Source organism: Gobius niger, assembly GCF_951799975.1.
Source record: "Gobius niger genome assembly, chromosome: 8".
Lineage (NCBI taxonomy): Eukaryota > Metazoa > Chordata > Actinopteri > Gobiiformes > Gobiidae > Gobius > Gobius niger.
This window is the reverse complement of record NC_136859.1, coordinates 14,813,066-14,834,698: the sequence shown is the minus strand read 5'-3', so window position 1 is coordinate 14,834,698 and position 21,633 is coordinate 14,813,066. Positions and strand designations below refer to the sequence as shown.

At 42.3% G+C, this 21,633-nt stretch overlaps 1 protein-coding gene across 2 annotated transcripts in view; it reads right to left on the bottom strand.

Annotated features, from left to right (window-relative positions):
• LOC306967322 (uncharacterized protein) overlaps nucleotides 1–19,398 on the bottom strand; it is a 71,317-nt gene extending 51,919 nt beyond the window's left edge. Inside the window, exons 1-2 of one of the 2 annotated variants that reach the window (XM_079562304.1) lie at nucleotides 18,560–19,397; nucleotides 18,250–18,469 (exon numbers count right to left, since the gene is read on the bottom strand). In XM_079562304.1, the coding sequence (XP_079418430.1) occupies nucleotides 18,250–18,372 (123 nt within the window). In that variant the 5' untranslated portion in view covers nucleotides 18,373–18,469; nucleotides 18,560–19,397. Of the gene's footprint in view, nucleotides 1–18,249 lie in introns of both variants that reach the window. The other variant, XM_079562305.1, reaches the window with a different exon arrangement.
• Between the last annotated feature and the right edge of the window lie 2,235 nt (nucleotides 19,399–21,633).

The following is a 21,633-nucleotide window of genomic DNA, read 5'->3' as shown; positions in this document are numbered from 1 at the left end:
TCCCTTTAAAGAGGGGGTATTATTATTTTTGTAGGTATTTGGTAATAATCTCTAACCCTCAAACATATCATGATCGCCATACTTTGCTGGTTATAAAATATAGATCTAAAACAGCTGAAAGTCTCCCTTAGCCATTCACACTTGTTGTACACAACCCCTCCCCTCGCTCCCCTAAACAACAAACCTTCATAGCATACAAGTATGTTATTTATAAGGGAACACATTATAACATGGTTCAAAGCTTGAAAATGTTGTTTTAGATTCATGATCCCCATAAAGACGTGAGCTCCATACAGCAGTTCAAATTTAAGAGAAAGAAAAACATCACGTCTGTGCCTCCAAATAGAAGAAGAAGTGCAGCAGCAACAACAACAACAACATTAGCGGGGTATGTTCTGACACAACGTTAAATCATGGACAAGTACACGGATACATATTAACAAATCACTCCTGATCCAATTGTGTCTCTTTCTGCTCGTTCTTTGGCTAAATTTGATCTACGCAAAGATTTCTTTACTCCCGGGGAAACTCAATCTGTGATCACACACACATGGAGATGATGCTACTGTATGTTCTCCCTGCAGATCCCTTTGCTCACATGTACAGTATGTAACAACGCGCAACACAAAACAAGAAGTTTTGACAATGGAAACAATGTCAGGGAGCAGAGCGGCGCAGATGTAGCTGAGTTTGTGTGCTCCTCTCGCCTCGGGGCTCGAATGTAAGAAACTGGGGGAGCTGGGAAATTGATGAATACCCATGACACGCCGCCACAGACACAATCTCAGAGCCATCCCACACACCAACAACACCATCTCTCCACTGTTTCTGTGGCTTTCTATTCACAATAGTCACTAATCCGGTACCGGGGGGGTTGAGGGAATATACCTCACAGCGAGAGACATGACAACGAAACGATCTTGAACATATAACACGCTCTAGCGGACAGAGGAATGGGGGAGGAATCCAGACAGCTGTGGCTGTCCTGAGGCGATTTCCAGACTTACCATGATCCTGCCATACCGGACACACTGCCAGCACATTTCAGCACATAGCTAAACCCCAAACCTGGCACCGCCGACCTGCTAAACATAGAGAGGCTAGACTGCTTCTCCCGGGATTATTGCAGCAGCAGTGTTTGCTTTATGACCTGATGGGAAGCTTAATTCCCCCCAAATGATGAATGCGTTGTTGATTTTGATCAATCGTAATCCGAATCAGATTGATGTACGTCGTCATTAGATTTTCAACGACTTCGCCAAAGCCCACTGCCATTTTCCACCAATTACAGTACAAACGCCAGGAGTATATAATATTGACACATTTTAAGAAAAGATAGAACTTATTTTCGTCTCTCACAGTGGAGAAATTCACTGTTATGGCAGCTCTTTAATAGGTTTCAGTGGGAGTGCGCTGAACCCCTTTATGTCTGCAAAGAAGCAAGTCTGTGATTGATTGGATAATACATACACAGGATACTGAGCTTACATGGAAGTCACGACACGGCGGCACAAAGGCAGAGAAGGTCTCGAGTTCAATTTTTTGATATTTGCTTTCTTTCCTATCAATCTATCAATCTATCAATCTATCTATCTATCTATCTATCTATCTATCTATCTATCTATCTATCTATCTATCTATCTATCTATCTATCTATCTATCTATCTATCTATCTATCTATCTATCTATCTATCTAAGAAACCGACATCACAGCGATATCAAGTGTCTGTTGTCCCCCCCATTCAGTCAGTATTACATATCTACCTTCAGTTCATTCAGCCCATTATAATCACAATATTTACACAGTGCTGAAACTGACCTTGCTTTGAGTGAAAGATCAGCGTGTGCCACTGAAAGTTGCCGTTGTTTATCGATGCGCTTGAAGCTGAATCGGATGGAGCGGAGCTGGTGCTGGTGGAGGTAAGTCTGATTTAATTCTGTGCATTGTTACCGATGCATGACCGAGCCTGATTTCTGAATGTCCTCGCAGGTCCGACCCGCCATGATACATAAACATGAGAGCACAATGAGCACACTCCAATGCACTCACAATGTTATTATAATCTAACATAGACTAACACTTTTTTTTTTTGCAGCGCCAGTGCATTTTTCCTTCGTGCGTTCCCCTCCTCGACGCCTGATGCGTGCATATATTGAAGGTAAAAAGTGATTTAATCAGCTATTAGCGCTGGTTTTATCTGGTACTCCTTGACCCACGCGGTGACCTTTCCATACAATTATTTTTCTCCAGGGAGGCTGGTTAGAGCGCGGAGGTCAAGAGTGAAGGAGGTGAACGAGGTGAAAGGTGGAGGCTGAGTCAGCAGAAACAATAACATTACCAATAACATTCAGCCGGTAGTGCCAGGACTCATACTTTATACATTACAGCAATGAGTGACGTTTTTTAAGTACTGACAATACGAATTTGTAAACTCTGTCTATAACTCTGAAAATGTGCTTATTATAGAAACGGGATTAAATTCAATCCACAGTGTAATAGGGCTGCAACTAACGATTATTTTGGTAATCGATTAATCTACCAATTATTATTTTTTTTACGATAAATTGATTAATTGCTTGGCAGTGAATGGTGTATAAAATTGTATTTTTTTCTAGTGGTGGGAAATGTTTTAATCGAGTTAATCACAGGTCTGTTATTAATTAATCGCAATTAATCGAAAACCAAAACCAACAATGATTTGCACCTAAATTATTCAATAATTAGATAGAAACATGAGTTCAACAACAAATGTATTTATTATTGTTAATCTGTATAGATATTCAAGTTACAGAGACAAAATGCTTTTCAAGTGTTTTAGGAACTCTGAGTGATCACTCATGTAACTAAATTAAACAGCAATAATAATGCCTCAAGCAAAAGAGCCACAAAACAGTGCCTTTAAGTGTTTAACAATGGCTGTAAACAGAAATCAACGTGCCATTCCGTATTCACCTTATTCCGGAGTGGGGCGTGGGCGCCGCCATTAATTATGCGCGCCCCTTTTCTCCTATGTGTTAACATGGGACTGGAGAAGTCCACATGAAATCAGTCACTACACGAAAACAAAGCCGTTTTTAGGCCGCGCTGAGAAACGCTGCAGTGTTGACATGTTGGTGCAAATGAACATTGAACATTTTACACAAATCAATCGACTAAACATCAGATTTGAGCTGAGAATATTTTTCCTCGTTCTCCGTTTAAATGAACGGGCTTCGCGCTCGACCAGAAGTGTCTGTACAACGGAAATGCCGAGACAACGCAAAAAGTGGCAAAAGTGGGCGGGGCGGAATAAGGTGAATATTGACAAGGGTTTTCTCTGTGTTTGCCCCAACATGTTGTGTAACTGAGATGGTATTTTAAACTTGAGTAACTACGGTGGAAGGAGAACTCTTTTTTGCACAACCTGCACACAGCAGTACAGCTGTCTATCGTCCCATCAGGACTGAGTCCCCAACGGGCCGAGTGAAGCGTCTCCATCCATCGCTGTTGTGGGCGGATGTGCGTCAGATATATACGTGCGTACCAGAAACACGCACATAGAAAGGTTCCGGCTTGGGGGGAAATCGGGGGAAATGCGTTAAAGTTCCACCCCTAATTTTGTCATATTTTTTAATCACATAAAGCTAAAGTGCTTGAGCTAAAGCTTGAGGACATGTTGATGTAATAAACTTAAAGTGAGTGTTTGTTTGATGTGCTTAGTGCTAATTCTGCTTTCTGATTGGATGAGGCACAGACAGATATTTATTACATGTTCAAAGTACAAAACACTACATCCTAATTTGAAAAACAAAGTGGGTTTCCATTAAAAATTAAAAATAAATGTTCATGTAATTTTTGCTCTATTTGAGTGTCTAAAATAGTGGTCAACTGTTTCAATACTCGATTAGTTGTCGATTAATCGATTAGTTGTTTCAGCCTTACAGTGTAATGCCTACAAAAGTGATCGCAATTTTGTTGTCACATTGTTGAAGCATTTTTGTTACCATTTTCGTCACTTTTTTGCGGCGTTTTCATCCTCCTTTTCGTCGTCTTTTAGGTTTTGGGCAAAGCCAAACTGTAGAAAATGTGCTCGGTTCAGACGTTCATCGTGATGTAATAAATGAATCACGATTATTCACAAATTTCCATCAAGCCTAAATAAATGAAGTGGTCTGAGGTTGATGATTGTTGATGGCAACTCCTGCAATAAATGAATAGGAAAAAAAAAAGAAAAAAATTCTCATGGAGATACATTTTTAAACAATCGACACGGTCTTTTCTATTTTTCATGTAGCTTCAGAGTTATCCACACTTATGAATATTCCTGTCCCATTTTTCATTGCACCAAAACCTTTTTTTCTATCCAGGGCACTGCGAAAGGAAAGCCTTGATCTCATGTCAGGGACTTTTTCTGGGGAGTGAAACTTGTTCGTTTGCATTCAAATTCCTCTCCCACTTTGATCTATAAATGCAAAGTGGCTGCTCGACTTACTCCCGTCTCTGTTATTTTTAAAAAATTGTCCGATTGCACATGAAAAGTCAAGATTTGATACTGTATGATGAAGTTGCTTTTACTTTGAGGCAACCCGTTGGTCTTATATGGAAATGTTTGGGGCCTTCAGCTCTAAGGGGGCACAGGTTTCATCTGTTAGTGAGTCATCTGTGCTGCACCGGAGAGATAATTAATTTGTGTTGGATGCTCTTAACCCCGGCCTGTTTATCAGCGCAGGAGACAGCCATTTGAGAACCCAGGTGCAAATGTGCAGTCGACACACCTACGTACACGCACTTATACCAGCGCCGTATGCAAATAGGCTAATAGAGTTCTAATCTCTCCTGCATCTGTTCCTATAAGGGAAAGCTCAAAGCAAAACGCACAAACAGGGCAAAGGGAAACGTTTAGCAAAAACACTGTACATTGTGCCGCATTGTGTTTATGGAAGAAAGGCCCAATGGAAGAAACAGCTTGTGTGTCACTTGGTAATAATGTTGTCATCTGCCATGTTTAATCCCTATGAGGTATTCAACACTATAAACGTGTCAATTTAACTAAACAATCAGGAAAAACAAAAAAAAATCCTGGATCTAGAATAGGCTGGCGCGGCTGTTGGCCACAGCTCCTGACAGTTTACCCGAGGATGGGTCAAAGCAGAGGATACATTTCCCTTTAGGGACCAGTGTTAACTCTCTAAAGCAGTGTATCCCAACCTTTTTTCTTTGAAGCCCCCCATGTGTAGTCAGTCCAAAACTGTGGCCAACACAAATGAACGTAGTTATATTCCAAACAAGTGAACTGAAATTGGAGTGGTTAATGCACCTGTAATCCTTTCTCAGTATTTGAGAATTTTTAACCTCTTACCGAGTGAGTTTTCTCCAGTTCGACTTTACCCAAATCTAAAAGCTTCTGGACTGGAGAGCAACAGTGTAATGCCTCATTGAAAGTTAAGACCTACAAAAGTGATCGTAACTTTTTTGTCACATTGTCGTTGAGTTTTTATCATGTTTTCATTTCCCTTTTCGTTGTTATTTTGATGTCAAATGGGAGAAAATATGCTTAGTTCAGGTGGGGGTTAACAGGTTAACCATATAATTTGCTCAAATAATATCACTTATGACCTCTCTGGCCAGGCAAAGCCCTGCAATCCAGATTTTTGCTCACATTGTGCACTGAATCTGTGACTTAAAACCATCCATTTATTCACATATAGCTACGATCTTTAAGGAAAAATTGTTTAATCTGTAAATTTTAAATATTTAACTCCTATAAATGAAACTCCATCCTGAAACAACAAGCCCAAAAGTACCAACACTTTGGCCCCATATACCACAGTTTGAGAACTACCTCATGAGAAGAAGAGTCCAGGCCAAATTGCAGACAGTAAACATCCAGGGCTAAGGCCAAGCAGCAAAATAAAGGTTATTGAAAAAGTGACCACAACAAATATATATATAAGCTTCTATTTCCCGTTATTCCTTCAAGGGATCGTCCGAGATATTGCCACTGCAATATTGCTCGCCTCCACTCTCCGGCTGGCGTATAGGCAGAATGTACACACATAAATAAACAGGTCAGACCTTTGACTGGGTAAAAGAGCGGCGGAAATGAGAGAAAATATGACTTTCAAAGAAGGCTATTGATGAGGAGAATACAGAAGGAGCTGTGAAATGTGAATCCAAAATGACAGTAACAGAAACCTTCTTGTTAGATTGTTTTTGTTGTTTTTAGAACCATTCTATTACGGCACTAGTGTCACGGCAGGAACATGTTGACAGTACGCATTATTTTTAATGATATGTCTTCTCAATAGATACAGACGGCATCGCGTCATAGAAGGGGGAGTGGCCTCGCCAAGGGGGTAAACAGAATCTTTTGGGAAACACAATTATTCCAATCTTTTTTAGCCATTTCTGGCAAAATATAAACTTATTTATCACATACAAACAAAGTCAAGTCTAAATCGCGTCCATAGGGATGTTTATTCACAGCAGATTGTTCAGTAGAAGCGAAAAAACAGCAGTCGTAGCTAGCGCTAGGTAGCGTTAGCATCAGCACGATGCTATTTATGTTATTTATGGGCTGTTTGCTCCTCTCCATGTCTTTGTATCTTTATTTAGTAGAAAACTATATTTATAATTCAGCATTTGTTAAAGTAGTTTTTGAATAATTAAAGAAAGTTTAGATTTTTCTCCAAATTGTTCTCCCATGACCGTATGGGCAATTCCATATCTGTTTATTTACTGGAGGAGTTACTTTGACATCTTGGTGAGAAGCAAATTGTGTTCACTTCAAAACAAATGAGCACAGACGCCTAATATTACTACGGAACACTCCTGGATGACTGAGAGTTTACACAAACATATCTTTTTCTAAATTGTAAACATTTCTTTTTTGCCCCCTTTTTCTTTCATGGCAAATGCTTCTCCTCCTCTCCTCTGACTATATGCCACTAAACACATGCACTTTGAAGTCCTCACCTGTCCCCTCTGCTAATGTCCGCCTTTGATAACACGGACTGGATGGGCCCACGTTTGAGCACCCGTCTTCAGGCCTGAGCTGTGGTTCCAGATGGTTCATCAAACATGGCGCAGTTATCAAACGCGCACTAATTGCATGTGAGTGAGAGTTTACGGGCTCCAGGTAATTATCTAATGCTGCCATCGCTAATCACCACACACACACAAACATCTGTCCCAAGGCACTATCCCGAATGAGGGGCTGGCCATCTGCTGAGTGGAAACACGCACTTGTGGATGTGTCACTTTGGTTGTCATATAAAATGTAAAGGCGATGTAGCAGAGAGCAGGAAAAAGGCGACAGTGAGAGGGTGAAATGAGTCCAACCACAGGCCGTCAACAATCCAGTGTGTCCTGCTGCGTGACCGGCCAGAGCTGGATTTATGTTAAAATCACTGGGCCATAGAGCAAAAAATATCATAAAAAGGTTAAAGACAAAGATATCAGATTCATGATTTCTGTTTGTCTTTCATTTTGATCTCCAACTCACGTTACAAATTTTTAGACTTTAGTTTAATAAAATATGGCTTTGATATAATGTATCGACAGAATAGACATTTTAAAAACCTCCGCTTCAAATTGAATACTCTCCAGTTCTTTCATACAAAGTGTGCTGTAACTGCCAGGCTGTAGATTAGTCGATGATATTTGAGATTGAGCAATGTTTAAGGCTGTGATTCAACATAAATTCAAATAGCACAGCTCTGCGCATGGGGAGACTGAAGTGACAATATCAAACAGGAACACTTGGACAGTAAAGTTAAAGTAGATAGATCAGTAAAAGTCTTTCCTGCTGGTAAAACAAAGGTCTATAGTTGCTCTTGAAATGAAAGGCGAAACATCCTCAACACAGATGACAGTTTAAAGGGGCTAGATGCAAGTTCGCCATTCTATACTCACTACTGCCACCTCAGGCCATACGTGTAACTGCACCGTCTATGTTAAGCTCGTGCATGGCAGCAATTCAGACCCGAAGTAACACGTCAGGATTTTAGAGGCAGTTGTGGTGAACAGGTCTGGGCTCATTCTACACATTAGGACATGGTTGGAACATGTAGGGGGAGGAAAATACATAGTTTTAACATTTTTAAACTCCGTATAGTCCCTTTAACAATCTTTGTCTTCGTTGGAAAACTGCTCTAAAACAGGTAGGGCCAGATCTTGTGCCTGGTGCAAGGACAACGCAGCTCTAAATGCTCTGTTTATTACAAAGCTGTGTCTTGAGGCACTCGCTCGGCCATAGTTGCTTTAACGTGACCAAAACAAAAGCACATTTTCACCCCCACAACCCCTCTCTCTCCCCCTCACCGCGGAGTCTGGCTGGTGAAAAATGGCTGTTTACCAAACATCGCCATTGGCCATGGGTGTTTCTCCACCCCACGTACTTCCCACTTAAATAGTCTGGAGTGGCAAGATCTCAAAGTGCGCTCCTGCTAAGCGCAAAATGTTACACTATAGTCTACATTTAGAAACACAAGATCGGGCCGTTCTGTCTGTATCTCTAAATTAGATTTTTGACCTTTGGTGGCAAAGATGGATTGCTGCGACAATAATCCAATGACGACAAAAGTACGAGATGCTGCTACTTAAAAACACTATTACCATTTCAAACAATAACATGGATTTGCTTTACTAGTATTTCTAATTACAATTAAGTTTCAACTTGGGTATGAAGGATCCAATCAGATGCAAATATCCCGCTAAAAGACTGTCCTAACTCCAAACGATGTCAATGGGAACCTTTCCAGATTGATAATACTGTGCAGAGGAAATTCACATTATATTATCAATCTGGGTTTTATCAGATTAAAAGAGGAGAATGATAATCATGTCACAGTGTTGTGTCGTATTACCAGTGCTTACAGTGAGCAGTGCTAGTAATGCAGTCCTTCGATGCACAACCTATACTTCACCTTCTCTCAATTTACATTTTTGTTCGAGCATAACTTTTACTGTAAACTTCCTCCACTTCTGTCCATGATGCTTTCTCACTGCTGCTTCATTGTGCAGCAGCTCTGACCACACACCTACGCAGGCCAGAGCCAAGCCACAACAGCAGATTTTTTTTCCCCCTCAGACACTAGACCCAAACATCAATAAATCACCACTTTCAATTCATAAACTAACCTGGAAGAGCTCCTATTGAGAACACAGGGCGAGCGGTGAGTGTAGCGGGTTAACACCACAGACTTATCCCACAGGAAGGCGTTGTGTGGGTTTAAGTGCTCGTTTAATTCCTGAGCTGTGCCTCTGTGGATTTCTCCGAGTGGCAGGTTAAAGCTGCACTACCAGAAGGAGAGAAGGAGTAGTAACTTGAATCTGACGAACACCATTCCGTCAATAACGCGCACACTGAAGTCCAAAGAGTCCAAAAGAAGTATAAGTTGTTTGACTCTAGGGTCAAACGATTACCTTTCTGTTTGAGATATGTGCTAACGGAACAGGCCACCGTTTTTCCATTCTGAGATATGTTCTTACCTGAGCTTAGACGAGTTGATGCGTACCTGCCTGATCTTTGTGACTGAGGGCACTTCGACGTCCACGCAGTAATATCTTCACTCCTAAAGATTTCTGAAGATATTACTGTGCGGACGTCGAAGTGCCCCTAACGTGTTATTACACCTTCAAATATAATACCACTTTTTATCCGCTTGGAAATGTTTGATTTTGTGTAACTATACTCATGTAACTGTATTTAAATAGGAAAAACGTGGAAGAGCTCGCTTCTAACTTTACCCCCGTTTGGAGCCATAGGGATAGGCTGGGAGAGGCTAAATGCTAACAATGTCTTTGGTTTTTTTGCGTGACTGAGCGTACGTGCGAAGACCAGACAGGTACACATCAACTCGTCTAAGCTCAGGTACGAACATATGTCAGTATGGAAAAAGGGTGGCCTGTTCCTTTAAGGCAGTGATTCCCGATTGGAGACATTTTCAGTGGGGTGCGAGCTTATTCCAGGGAACCTTTTTTTCCAATAATTTCCACCTGAAATGGCATGGTCACACTACTGGAGTCTGTTAAAATAAATGTTATTGGGTTGTTTTGATCATCATTTCAGTCTCAAAGGCATATCTTCCGCTTGTTCAATAAAAGCTACAATATTTTATACGATATATGACCAATTACATTTTTTTGTGTGGCTTGTCATCCGAGGGTAATGGTGGGTCCCGAATCCATACCACATGAGAGCCACTGCTTTAAGAGATTCTGCCGCCAAGCTACAATGATTTAGACTCAATGAAAGTGCTTTTTCCTGAAATAGTCCAATAGTTGGAAAAGTAATAGTATCGTTTTGAACAGACAATTGTTGCTAAGTGATCTGTGATACGAATAATAATGGCAGACGCCGCCATAACAAGGGCTCTAATTGTAGTAGTTGAAGTCATGCGGATATAATTTTTTAGAAGGTGACAGCACTAAGTACTTTCTGCTTTAAAAATGGTTATTCCATTGATCTACTGTCACACATTTGGGAGCACTGTTTCCTCTTAATTTACTCACAAAGCGCAGGAGCCTATGACACTTAAAGGCACGTCTCTATAGGAGGAGGATGAATGCGCTGCTGTGTCAGGAGTAGCTGTGTCCCACAATCTGGCAGCTTATGTCACCTCCAAACAGCAGGTTCATTTACAAGTTACACAATGTCGAGCAAAGCAAACTGCGAACGAAGGGGCGAGGGGAGGGGGGGGAGAAGGAACAGAGCCACCGCGCAGGGAGACAGACTATCAAAGTGACGAAGAGTTTTGGCGAAGTTCGGAAATAGCTGCAGCCGCGCGTATCCTCCGGGAGCCTTCCTGGTTCTCAAGTAGAAGTTATTATGCCATGAAGCGCTAATGAATTCGTTAGCTAAATGAGACGTCAATAAAGGCTTGAGAGAGTGTTCCAATCGATGGCAAACTGTCTCCGTGCCCCCACCTATATGCATTTTCCTGCCTCTTTATGCAACCTCGCCTATCTCCTCCAATTACCCAGCCTATAGACACGCGCGCATACCCCCGCTCTGCTGTACGCGGTGATGGAGGGCATTAGTGGTGATCAGTGGGAGCACTCTGCTACGGTCAGCAAGAATGGGCCGCTAATACAGGGCCTTTAGTATTCAGCGCCGCTCACCTGCTCAGACTCTCGCGCACCAGCAGCGCAATCCCCGCGCATGTGAGTGTGTGTGTGTGTGTGTGTGTATGTGTGTATGTGTGTGTTTTTAAAGAACAAGATGACTGCAGCATTAGCGGGAAAAGTTTAGGTGACATTTTCTTTTAAGCTCCGAGATATACTGAGACAAGCAACTTCCTGAGCCGTCCCGTCTCGAGGCATCTCGACTTAAAAGATCAAGACTAGCTTAGGTTTATACTTCACGGTCGTGTTGCCGGTACTAACTAAAATAAAGCGCCGTCTTTCTGCACATTCCGTTGAAAGTTGTTTAATACTCGGAAAATTGTACAGGAATTTCCCCCCCCCCAAGACAACATTGAAAGTGACATGAAAGTTGGAGTTTAATCAGGCCTATGTTCAGTCACAGACAAATGAAGCTTTTATTGCCTATGTTTGCGTAAGCTCTCAGTCGTCTAGGGGTTATTTATGGTAGTGAATGTTTTCAAAGTTGTCACCTGGTCTGAGTTGAGGAGCGGGGCTAGAGTTTACATACAAACATGAGTGCCTGAAGTCTGATCAGATCGAAAAGACTCTTCAGAACGTCCTCATCTCAAACCACCTTGTCCAGGTGAAGACTTTACTTGAGTACTATTTGTGTTGAGAACATACTTTTCTTTCACTATATTTGAGAGATAAAAATAATACTTTCTACTCACTACATGTCTGTAAAGGCACCAAATTAAAGTGTTCATTCTAAAAACCTATTAATGCACACAATATGAACAGCATGTGATGCTGTACAGATGTTCTTTCAATGCCACTGCCTCCCTACAAGGAAGAGTTTTTGTCCCCGTCTTGTTGTACGGACAGTGAAACTTTCTGTGTTTTTGAAGCCTCAAATACTTTCTACTTTAAGTGCTTTGACTGAACAACTTTTACTTTTATTGGACTAATATTTGACCAGCAGTATCTGTACTTTTACTCTAGTAACGAAATCAAGTAGTAGGATTTAGACTAAAACGTATCCACAGATCCCCACAAAACACATAAAATCAACCATCTTAAATATTTGTTCTTAATTTATCCTCGAAGGGCCCCGATGAAACTGCAGCTTTGGATCAGCCTCTTTAAACACTCGCCTCACGCCTATCATGACCACAGTCGGAAATTTGGGTGCTTTCTGCATGCACCGGGAGCAGACTGGGACACCAAATGGCACGGCAGTTGGCCCCGTCCCTCGCCCCTGTCCCCTCCTCATCATGATGCTTTCACTTCTGTCGCTAAGCCTCTGACTTCTCCAAACACGGCGCTCTGCTTTTTGTGCAACTAAAGAGCAGTTTGAGGATAATGGCCCAAGCATATGTTTAAATGCCACCTCATTTCCATAAACACCGCTCAGGTCTCACCGAATCACACAAGAGCACAGACATGGAGACATCCCGTTTACTTCTCACTAACATTATGCTGCTGTAAAGCCACGAATTAGTCTGTTTTCTGCAACACCAGTGAAACGTACATCAAAAGGAACTTCACAGAAAAAGAAACCCTCACACAGAGAGGGCTTCAGAGGGAATCTGGTCAGAACGGGTTTAGGCTCGATTAATCCTATAAAATAATAATAAAGTAATTATTGTGTAATTCTTGCAATATTATTATGCAAAAAAAAAAAAAAAAGTAAAGAATTCAATGGTGGAAAGAGCAAACGACTTCAATGGAAAAACTTGCTGTACAGCTGTGTTCAGCCACACTTCATTCAGTCTGCCCCAAAGGCAGCTGTGGCTACCACCACATATGAATGACTGATTAACTGTGCGTTGAAATGCTTTGGGTTTGTCCTGTGAAAAGCACAGTTTGAATGAATCTCTTCCTGACTAAAGTTATCTTGTCAGAGACCCTATGTTTAAAGGCTCTGTGCCAAGTTGTTTTTTCTTGGAGAAAATCCTTTTTACCCCAGTGAACACTGGAAAAGTCATTTGTGGGAAGAATTAGACCTCTGAGTGCAGAATTCATTATGTTATGAATAATTTATCTCTTAGTGATCTCGAACCTGGCAGTGTGCGCTTGTGCACTGGGAGTTGTTTGGTTTGCTGTTGACAGTAAACTCTGCTTCACAGTCTGAATGTTGTAAAACACGCGTATAATGTCAGGCACTTGAAGAATCGCGGTGTGGAAGGGTTTGTGAGAGTTTAACAGAGAATGAGCTGCGACCAAGGCCCCAAACACACGCGGCTCACAAAGTTACACAAAACTTCAAAGCACGCTTCAAAGCACACGTCAAGCGCTTCAAAGGGCGATTTACGTAACACAGGCAGTGGGTTTGGGACAGTGCAACTTCTCTCCTCGATCACATTTTCAGAATAGGAGAACTCAGGTACAGGAGCTTTAATGAACAAGAGGTGGAACAGGGACTCTGGAGTTTGCCTCTGAAACGTATAGGCTCAAGTCCAGACTGCAATTTCTAAATGTCTTTTCCTGCGCTTCACAATAGTCGTAATAATGTTAGTGGTTGTGGTTGCAAGAGCAATGAGAATAGTCTCAACTGTTGCATAGTCAGCAGGTAAAAGTACAAGTAGCAGCGTGCATATATTTATGATTGATTGGATACAACCTGTTTGTGCAGAAATTGTTGCTTGTTTAATCTCAGCTGCCCTTCCTGACACAAACCGTTTCATCAGGGCTACATTGCGCACTGCTGTTTCTTCTTCTATAGAAACACAATCTCTTAACTTGCAAATGAACTCAAAACAACGTAGACCAGCCGTTGAACTCAAGTTGCGAATGACACACTATTTCACTATGCGGGGCTTCTCTGTCAGTATTTTTTACTAATGCTTCACCAGCTCATCAAAGACCGCTCTCTCCGACAAATCCCCATAGTCAAATGCTTTGTTCCTCACTGATCTGAATCAAAGACAGACTACAGACACCGGCACGCCTCTCCCACAGTGAAACAGACAGGGGCGAAATGGGCAGCGCACCTTCCACGTCTAACCCTGGACAAGCTCTGTGCTAAACTCCTGCCTCAGCTAACACGGTAGGTCATCTCCAAACTGCCGGACCACTCGACTGTTTATCATGCTGACAGGCTCGTGAATTGGCCCTTGTCCACTCTAATAAGGATAAATCTGATCGGCTTTGGTGACCTTGCGAGCCACCATTTTGAGCCTAAATGTTTCTCTGTGCAAATGTGGCACAGCTCTGCATGTCCTTCCCCGCTGTAGTTCAGAGCAGCAATAATAATAGCATGTACTTACTCAAACTATATTTAAAAGATCTTGTAAAGGGGAATTGTTTTTATGAGCGTCATTTAGGTATTTTTTTTCTGTTTCAACTCTTTAAAAAAATAAACTTTATTTTACATTTTCTCTCGAGTGTTAACCAATCAAAGTATATTTATTTTCATATTTATTTGTATTATTTAATTTTCTATTTGGTTGGGACCTGCATGAAAATGAACACACATGAGACACAAGTAAACATGCATTATCCCAAATGAGGGTTGAGTGTTTTAGTGAAAAAGACTGGGGCAGCCAGAGGAACAACACGGTGCCAACCTATACAAACCCCAGGAGCACATACATGCACCCTCCGCACACAAAAATGTAATTCTCTTTTTGAATGTCAGTTTAGAGTTTAAAATCTTCATGATTTGGCACCGCAGCGCCTGAGAATGTTGAGACTGCTCTGTGAACTTTCTGTCAAAGCTGAAGGGATGTGGAACTCTTTGCCATTATTATGACACATCAGATACAATTTTTGCTAAAACATAGTTAGCAGAAATATATTTAAGATTGTACCCAGCTTTCTTTAGTTCGGCCATTTTTGTGATGTTTATATTTTCACTTCCTTATTGGACACTGACAGGAAGTGAAGAAGGTAAACAATTTTAAAATGTTGCCATGCCAACCATGTTAAGTCAATGGGAAATGACTCAAACCGCTATGGAATGTTACCTTCTTCTATGTCACTTCCTGTCGGCGGCTTAAAAAATTAATAATAAAAACAACTTTTCGCCCAACATTTCTTCATTAAAATTGACTCTGTGCATAACTTCAAATCATAACAACGCCGGCCAAGAAGTGACTTCCTGTTTCCACCCAGCACGCCAAAATAAAAGCACCATCTTATTGATAAGTTCAGCAGTTCAGCAGTTCAACTTTCTTTCTGCCTAAAACAGACAAAACACTTAAAATGTGTGTATTTATTTATATTCTTGTAATGTTGCAAGTACCTGCTGAACTAAATGAGACGAGCTGTGTGCTTTTGTGGGTCTCTTGCTCTTAGTAAGTGCAATGGGCTATATGCACAGTTTCCCCACGTGACGTCTTCCTGGACAGTCAGCCAGACGCAGCACTTCCTGTCGCTGGTCGTTTACGTTCACAATTAGCAGGTTCCCACACAAAAATAGCGATAGCTCAGGATCTGGTTAAGGACAACGAGTTACTGATGGACAGTCACAGCAACGTATTACAAACATCATGTTCGCTGTGAATCCAGCCCCAAAGGAAACGCCAGCTGTCGTAAGGTAGGAGCTTTTATCTTAGAGCTAAAGGCTAGTGTTGAAAAATGATAATATAACATGTAAACAAGTAAATATTATTTAAACTACTAACAGGACGATTCTTTTTTGCGCAGGCTCGTTCAAAACTTTGCGCTAGTTTTATTTTTTATTTTGTTAGCCGCGTTAGCTTCAAGACAAAAACATCCACCGTTATGAACACGGAGTTTCCTCCAGTGAAGTCGTTGCGTCTCACGTAATATTTTTTAACCTGCTCCAGCCACATCCGAACTTTTACTCGCTGTCCTTTACCAAATCTTAAGCTATTGCTTCATTTCTGTGGGACCTGCTAATTTTTAATGGGAAGAGATGACAGACAGGAAGGACAGCCTCTGGCTGACTGTCCGGGCGGAAATCACGTGGGGTCACTGTGCATATAGCCCATTAGATTGTTTCACAAAGGCAATGTCGAAAAATATTGATGTTCTATGTGTCTATGTTATATCAAAAAAGCAAGAGCGTCTCAAAGTTCAGCATTTCTCATCCGTTCTCTCCTGCAGCTCCACACGGCACCACAAGCAACTTTCTCATTTATGATACCTGGCCTTGGCGTTTATGTGCAAAATCTTTTCTGAAGTACTTGTTTAACTTTGAGTGCTTTGTAGATGGCAACCAACGCACTGTCATACATTGGACGCGAGGCAGCTTTTTCCTTAGCGTTCTTAAATGGGATGTGTTTGGTTTTATTTAGCTGAATAGGAGGGAAACGAAACCAAAAAAAAAAAAACACATATGTGAGTGAAGCAGCGATGTCAGAGAGTGTCGAGGTTCAGAAGGTGCACGGTTTTACTTTAAAGAGAAGACTGCGTGCTCGAGCATGAAAGGACAGCGGTCAGAACGGCAACGCTGTGGTTCTGAGACGGCACAAAAGGAAGGAATCAAGGCTGGAGGTAGCAGAGAGTAGCAGAGGTTGAGGCTTCTCTTTAGGAGCCACGGGGATGAAAAGGATTAGGAGAAAGCGTTGAGGAGATACAGGTCACGCTGTAGCTTTCAAATCAGAGAAGCCAGATTGAGATGGTTTGGGCAAGTACAGAGGAAGTACAGTCGATGTGAAAAGAAGAAAATGCTGCGGGGCGACAGCTGGAGATGTGGGTGTAGAGAATGAAGACATGAAGTTAGAGCGGGTTAAGAATATACACCTATAACTTCTCTTTAACCCCACCTGAACTGAGCACATTTTCTCCTGTTCAGCTTTGTCGCTGCTTTTTTTATTGCATTTTAGCTGTGTTTTTGTAGTTTTTTGTGATGTCTGGGTCACTTTTTAATTTTTTTTTGTCACTCTTTTGTGGATTTTTTTGGTTGCTTTTTCGTCAGTCTTTAGTCCTTTGTTTTGTCACTTTTGTGTTGCTTTTCATCGCCCTTTTGCGTTGCTTTTGTCACATTTTGGAAGTGTTTTTGTTGTGTCTTTTTCAATCCCTTTCTTTTGCTGTTTTTTAATTTTTCTTTTGTCGCTTGGTCGTCACATTTCTGCCATGTTTTTGTTTGGAATGGAAGTGTTTTTAATGGCTTTGTGTGACGTGTTTCAGTGACTTTTTGTTGCTCCTTTTTCACTCTTTAGTCTTGTGTTTTTGTCGCTTTTTATCCCGGCACGTTTTTGTCTGTTTTGTCGAGTTTTCGCTTTCAGATTTGGGTAGTGCCAAACTGGAGACAAAAATGAATGTGCTCGGTTCATGTGGTTAAGAAAAGCACGGATTTCCTAACATAGACCTCACTTTATTTTTGATGTTTTATATTTACCCTATAGGCCGCATTTTGTTCGGTATCGTCAGAATCTTTCAGTCTGTCATAAGAGAAAGACTGAAAACCAAATTCATTCAGGTTCCATTTCGAGAAACAAAACCCAAACATGTTCTCAAAAGCTCAATTTAGGAGATGTCAAAAAAAAAAAAAAGTTTCCATGTCGATCTTCGGCTCGTGCAAGAACGCCCCTCTCTCTTCCCTCGCTCCGCTCGCTCATTCCCATCACAGCGGAGCGCGCGGGCTGAACATGACAGACTGGTAATGACTCGAGCACGCGGGCGCGCACGTGCGCACACACACGCGCCAGCTGCTCCCTCTCCCTCCTCCTCCCTCCTCCTCCCTCCTCATCAAACTTGTCATCAGCTCCGCCAGTTTGTCTCGTCTCACATTAAGAGCTCATGAATAATGCGTGATTACCGCGCGGACCCTCCTGATCCGCGCGCCGCGCTCCTCGATTTTGATACGCGCCGCGGTTTAAAGAGCAATACAGCACCGGCGCATTTACATACACTCTGACACTCAGGGGCCACTTTGTCTTCAGGAGGCACGCGGCAAAAAAAGAAAGGAAGAAAAAGGCTACATTTATGTCATACGGGTCATCACGGCCCACTGGAATATATTAATAACTCTGAGTAATTAGACTTGTTTTGATCCACTCATCAACTGCAACCTTCTCGTGCCTCCGCTTGTAACACACACATGAATCATGCATCTTCTCATCACAACTCAGCGAGAACTTAGGCCATGGGGAGGGGAAAGTAGTTCTGAAGTGCAGTTGCCATTCTTAACACATGTGACCTGTGAATGACCGTGCACAAGCCAACAACAGTGCGGAAACCGTTTGCGGGAGACTGTGATTATTAGTTACCGGTGAGTCACTGGTGGCTGGCGCGCGCAGTGGCCCTCTGAAGACGCCTTTGACTCTCCGAAAGTGCCCATTGTTCAGGTGAGTGGAGCTGATGACCAGGTAGTAACACGCGCCGCAAGCCATTCCTTTCGCCCCCGCTGCAGCCAGAGCCGCGGGTCCCCGGGAGCGCGGCGACGTGCGGGATGTGCTCGCTCAGCCACTTGTTTTGTTGCGAGGAAGTCTGGATTGGAGATGAGAGACAGAATAAGTGGCTGCGTGCACGGCGGTGCGTAAAATCAGAAAACACACAGCGAGTGGGTGCCGTACTAACCGAACTGTAGCGCTTGGCATGCTGTCATCCGCTGGCTTTAGCGAATCATTAGGCGCCTGCGGAGTGCCAGAGAGGAGCCCTGAGTGCCAGAGAGGAGAGAGCTTTTCCTTTAGCGCACTTTTTTTTTTGTTTTTTTTCCCTCCACCGAGTGCGAAGTATAACGAGCTCAGGGACGCGTTCGGTGGCAGCCTTTCCTTGAAGATCCCTCACGAATTTCTCTTCCAGGCAGATTCAAAGTCAGCGCCTCTTGATTATTTTAACAGCAACAACGTAGAAATCCAAGCAGCGCAGTCATGTCGCACGCATGGAGAGTCGGCAGGCTCAAGTGCGTCTGAATCTTTCAGAGGGGAGAAACACATTCCCCTGCTTCCCCCCTCTCTCTCCCTCTCTCCCTCTCTCTCTCTCTCTCTCTCTCTCTCTCTCTCTCTCTCTCTCTCTCTCTGTCCTCTTCCCGCCTCTCGATCCGGTTATGTGCAGCCTGTGCTCACGTCTGGGTCGGGAGGACCGGGCCGCGCAGCTCCAAATTGTTTCCAATGTCTCTCAAAGTGTTTGCGAGTTCCCTCTTCACACTCCTCCCCGCGATGCCATCAGTGAAGTAAAAGTATGTGAGCGCTGTTGCGAGTCTCGTTATCGTAGGAAGAGCTCTCTGTGGTCTGCTCAACGTTAATGCGGATGCGAACCCTCCCGTGACCGAGATTTGATTACAGATAAAAAGGTCTTTCTGCCGCCCTCGCTCTGTCCGACTGTGCGGGGCGCCGTTATGAGCAGCCTGTCTGTCCGCCTGTGCGTCTGGATAGCGTGTGTCTGAGTGGAGCTGTTCAATGGCGCGGTGCTGAAAGTAAACTGCGAGCGCAGCACTCCCAGGAGCGTCATGCATATTCAACCACATCAGAGCTCTAACCTCAAATACTTAACCAGTGAACGGTGGGACGCCAACGCTGGGCTTTAGCAGGGAGTGGGCAGCGCTTTTTGACAATGGACCTTTCCTACAATTTTAACACATTTAAAAGGATTATGAATGGAGGCGGGTGGGTGGTGGGCAGGCTGCGTTTACTGGCCCAAAGATGTGTGCATGTAATGATTCATTTTAAGCGTTGGAGCAAGATTTAGTCAACTTTTAGCCCAGAGGTGTTACTGTTTGCTGGATGGAGAGCTGTGTGGTTCAGCCATATTTTGCTCAGGCCTGCTGAGCTACGAGGAGCTATGGCTGTGTGGGCAACATATCAACATTTAATCGAAACCACGCTCATGTTGACATTTTGTCATTATTAAGTCTGCAGCCTCCTATGGCAAAAGTAGCACCTGGTTTGGAATATAGAGGTGTAAGAGTGACTTTTATTGTATGTTCATAATTAACCATATTTGTAAAAGCAATATTTATTCATTCTTAATGTGGGAAAAGATCATATCAAACCAACCAGTGAGTTTGATTACTATAAGCTTTTGCGCATCACCAACCAGAAGGCTTCCCATACCACAGTAAAGCGAGAAACAGGGTCTCATCTGGGGCCAAGTTTCTACTGTGAAAGAGATTGTGAATCTTAGGAACTTACAGGGTTTTAAACAAAGGTCAAATAGGTATCCCTCTCTCTCTCTCTCTCTCTCTCTCTCGCTAAAAAAAAAGGCTATGAAATGTCATATATTACAAAGCTTGGGATTTTAATACAATCTATATTAACAAACTAATACAGATTGACTGTAAAAGGTAAAATACTAGAGTAATTGTTCACATTAAAACATTTGGACGCTACAGTCAAGCGATGGGCCGAGATCTTGCGAGATTAAAAAGCCACGAGTGCCCCCGAGTAGATTAATATTGTGGATTTTTCATTTTATCTTACTGTCCTGCAGCCAATATACTTAGCTTAAAGGTACTTCAAGGAATATTTAGTTAGTAGTTACCCTCCACTGGTATATAACAGGAGAGGCCGGGGCTATTTGTCACACTTTTTTTGTCTAGAGTTCGCTGCTCATCAACAGAAAATCCCACAGGAGTCAGACCTGCATTAAATGAAAGCTTGAATCCTCGGCTTGACGTAAACCTTGCTCTCTTTTTTCCTTGATATTGCAATAAGTAGTTATTATTATATGTGCCCCATGTGGGGGCAAGTTGTCACAATGTGTGGGGTTGGTTGTCACTATTGCTTTAATGGAGTTTTTTAGGTTGAACCGTTGCAACTTTTTTCCTTTTTGAGATAAAAGGACGAAATATGTTTTAAAACAGTTGCAATGCCAGATGTGTCCATGACACTCATTTGCACTACGGTTGATTTTTTGGAAAAGTACTCTATGAGGTGTAAAATGTACAAATTCACTGAAATTACCCAAATATACAGCCTCTATAAAAGCTAATGTTAAAATAAAGTGATCAGAAAAACATATTGGACACAAAAGAAAAAATAAGTCCCGCCATTTTATACCCCATGTGACAAATAACCCCCCTGAGTGTCCACTTTACCAACAATGTAAGCTAGCTAACAAACGGCTTTAGCGTGTTAGCTCTAAAACAGCTCAAATTGAATCATCTTTCAGATCAGTGCCTTTTGTTTAAGTTGTTAAAGTTTGGGAAAAGGCATAAAACTATTCAAATGTGCCCATGTCTTCAGTCCAAATGAGAAAACTATTGGAAGAGAAGAGGAATACCAATACACATATTATATATCAGTACGAGCGCACATCGCCCTCTAGTGTGGCTATAAAAAGCAATGTGACAAATTACCCCGCTTGACAAATAGCCCCGGTCTCCCCTATATTGGTTTAAAGTGATCAGTATAAGGAAATATTTCGTCTTTGTTTATTATTACAAATGATGTCAAAATCTCCGCCCACCCTTTACAGTGAGTTTGAAGTATTTACCAGTAGTGACTCAGCTGCTAACAGATTCATTTTTTAATCCACTTTTTATATTATGTTTAGCTAACCTTTGCCAGTTCCCACAAACAGATTTCCATGGTAACAGCAAGTTTACAACATTCCATCCCGGGCATACAATAAGCTGCATTTTATTCCCTTTAAACTATGCCCTCTCCACTGCAGAACTACGATCTTTGCACTTTTCCATGTGATTTTCCTCA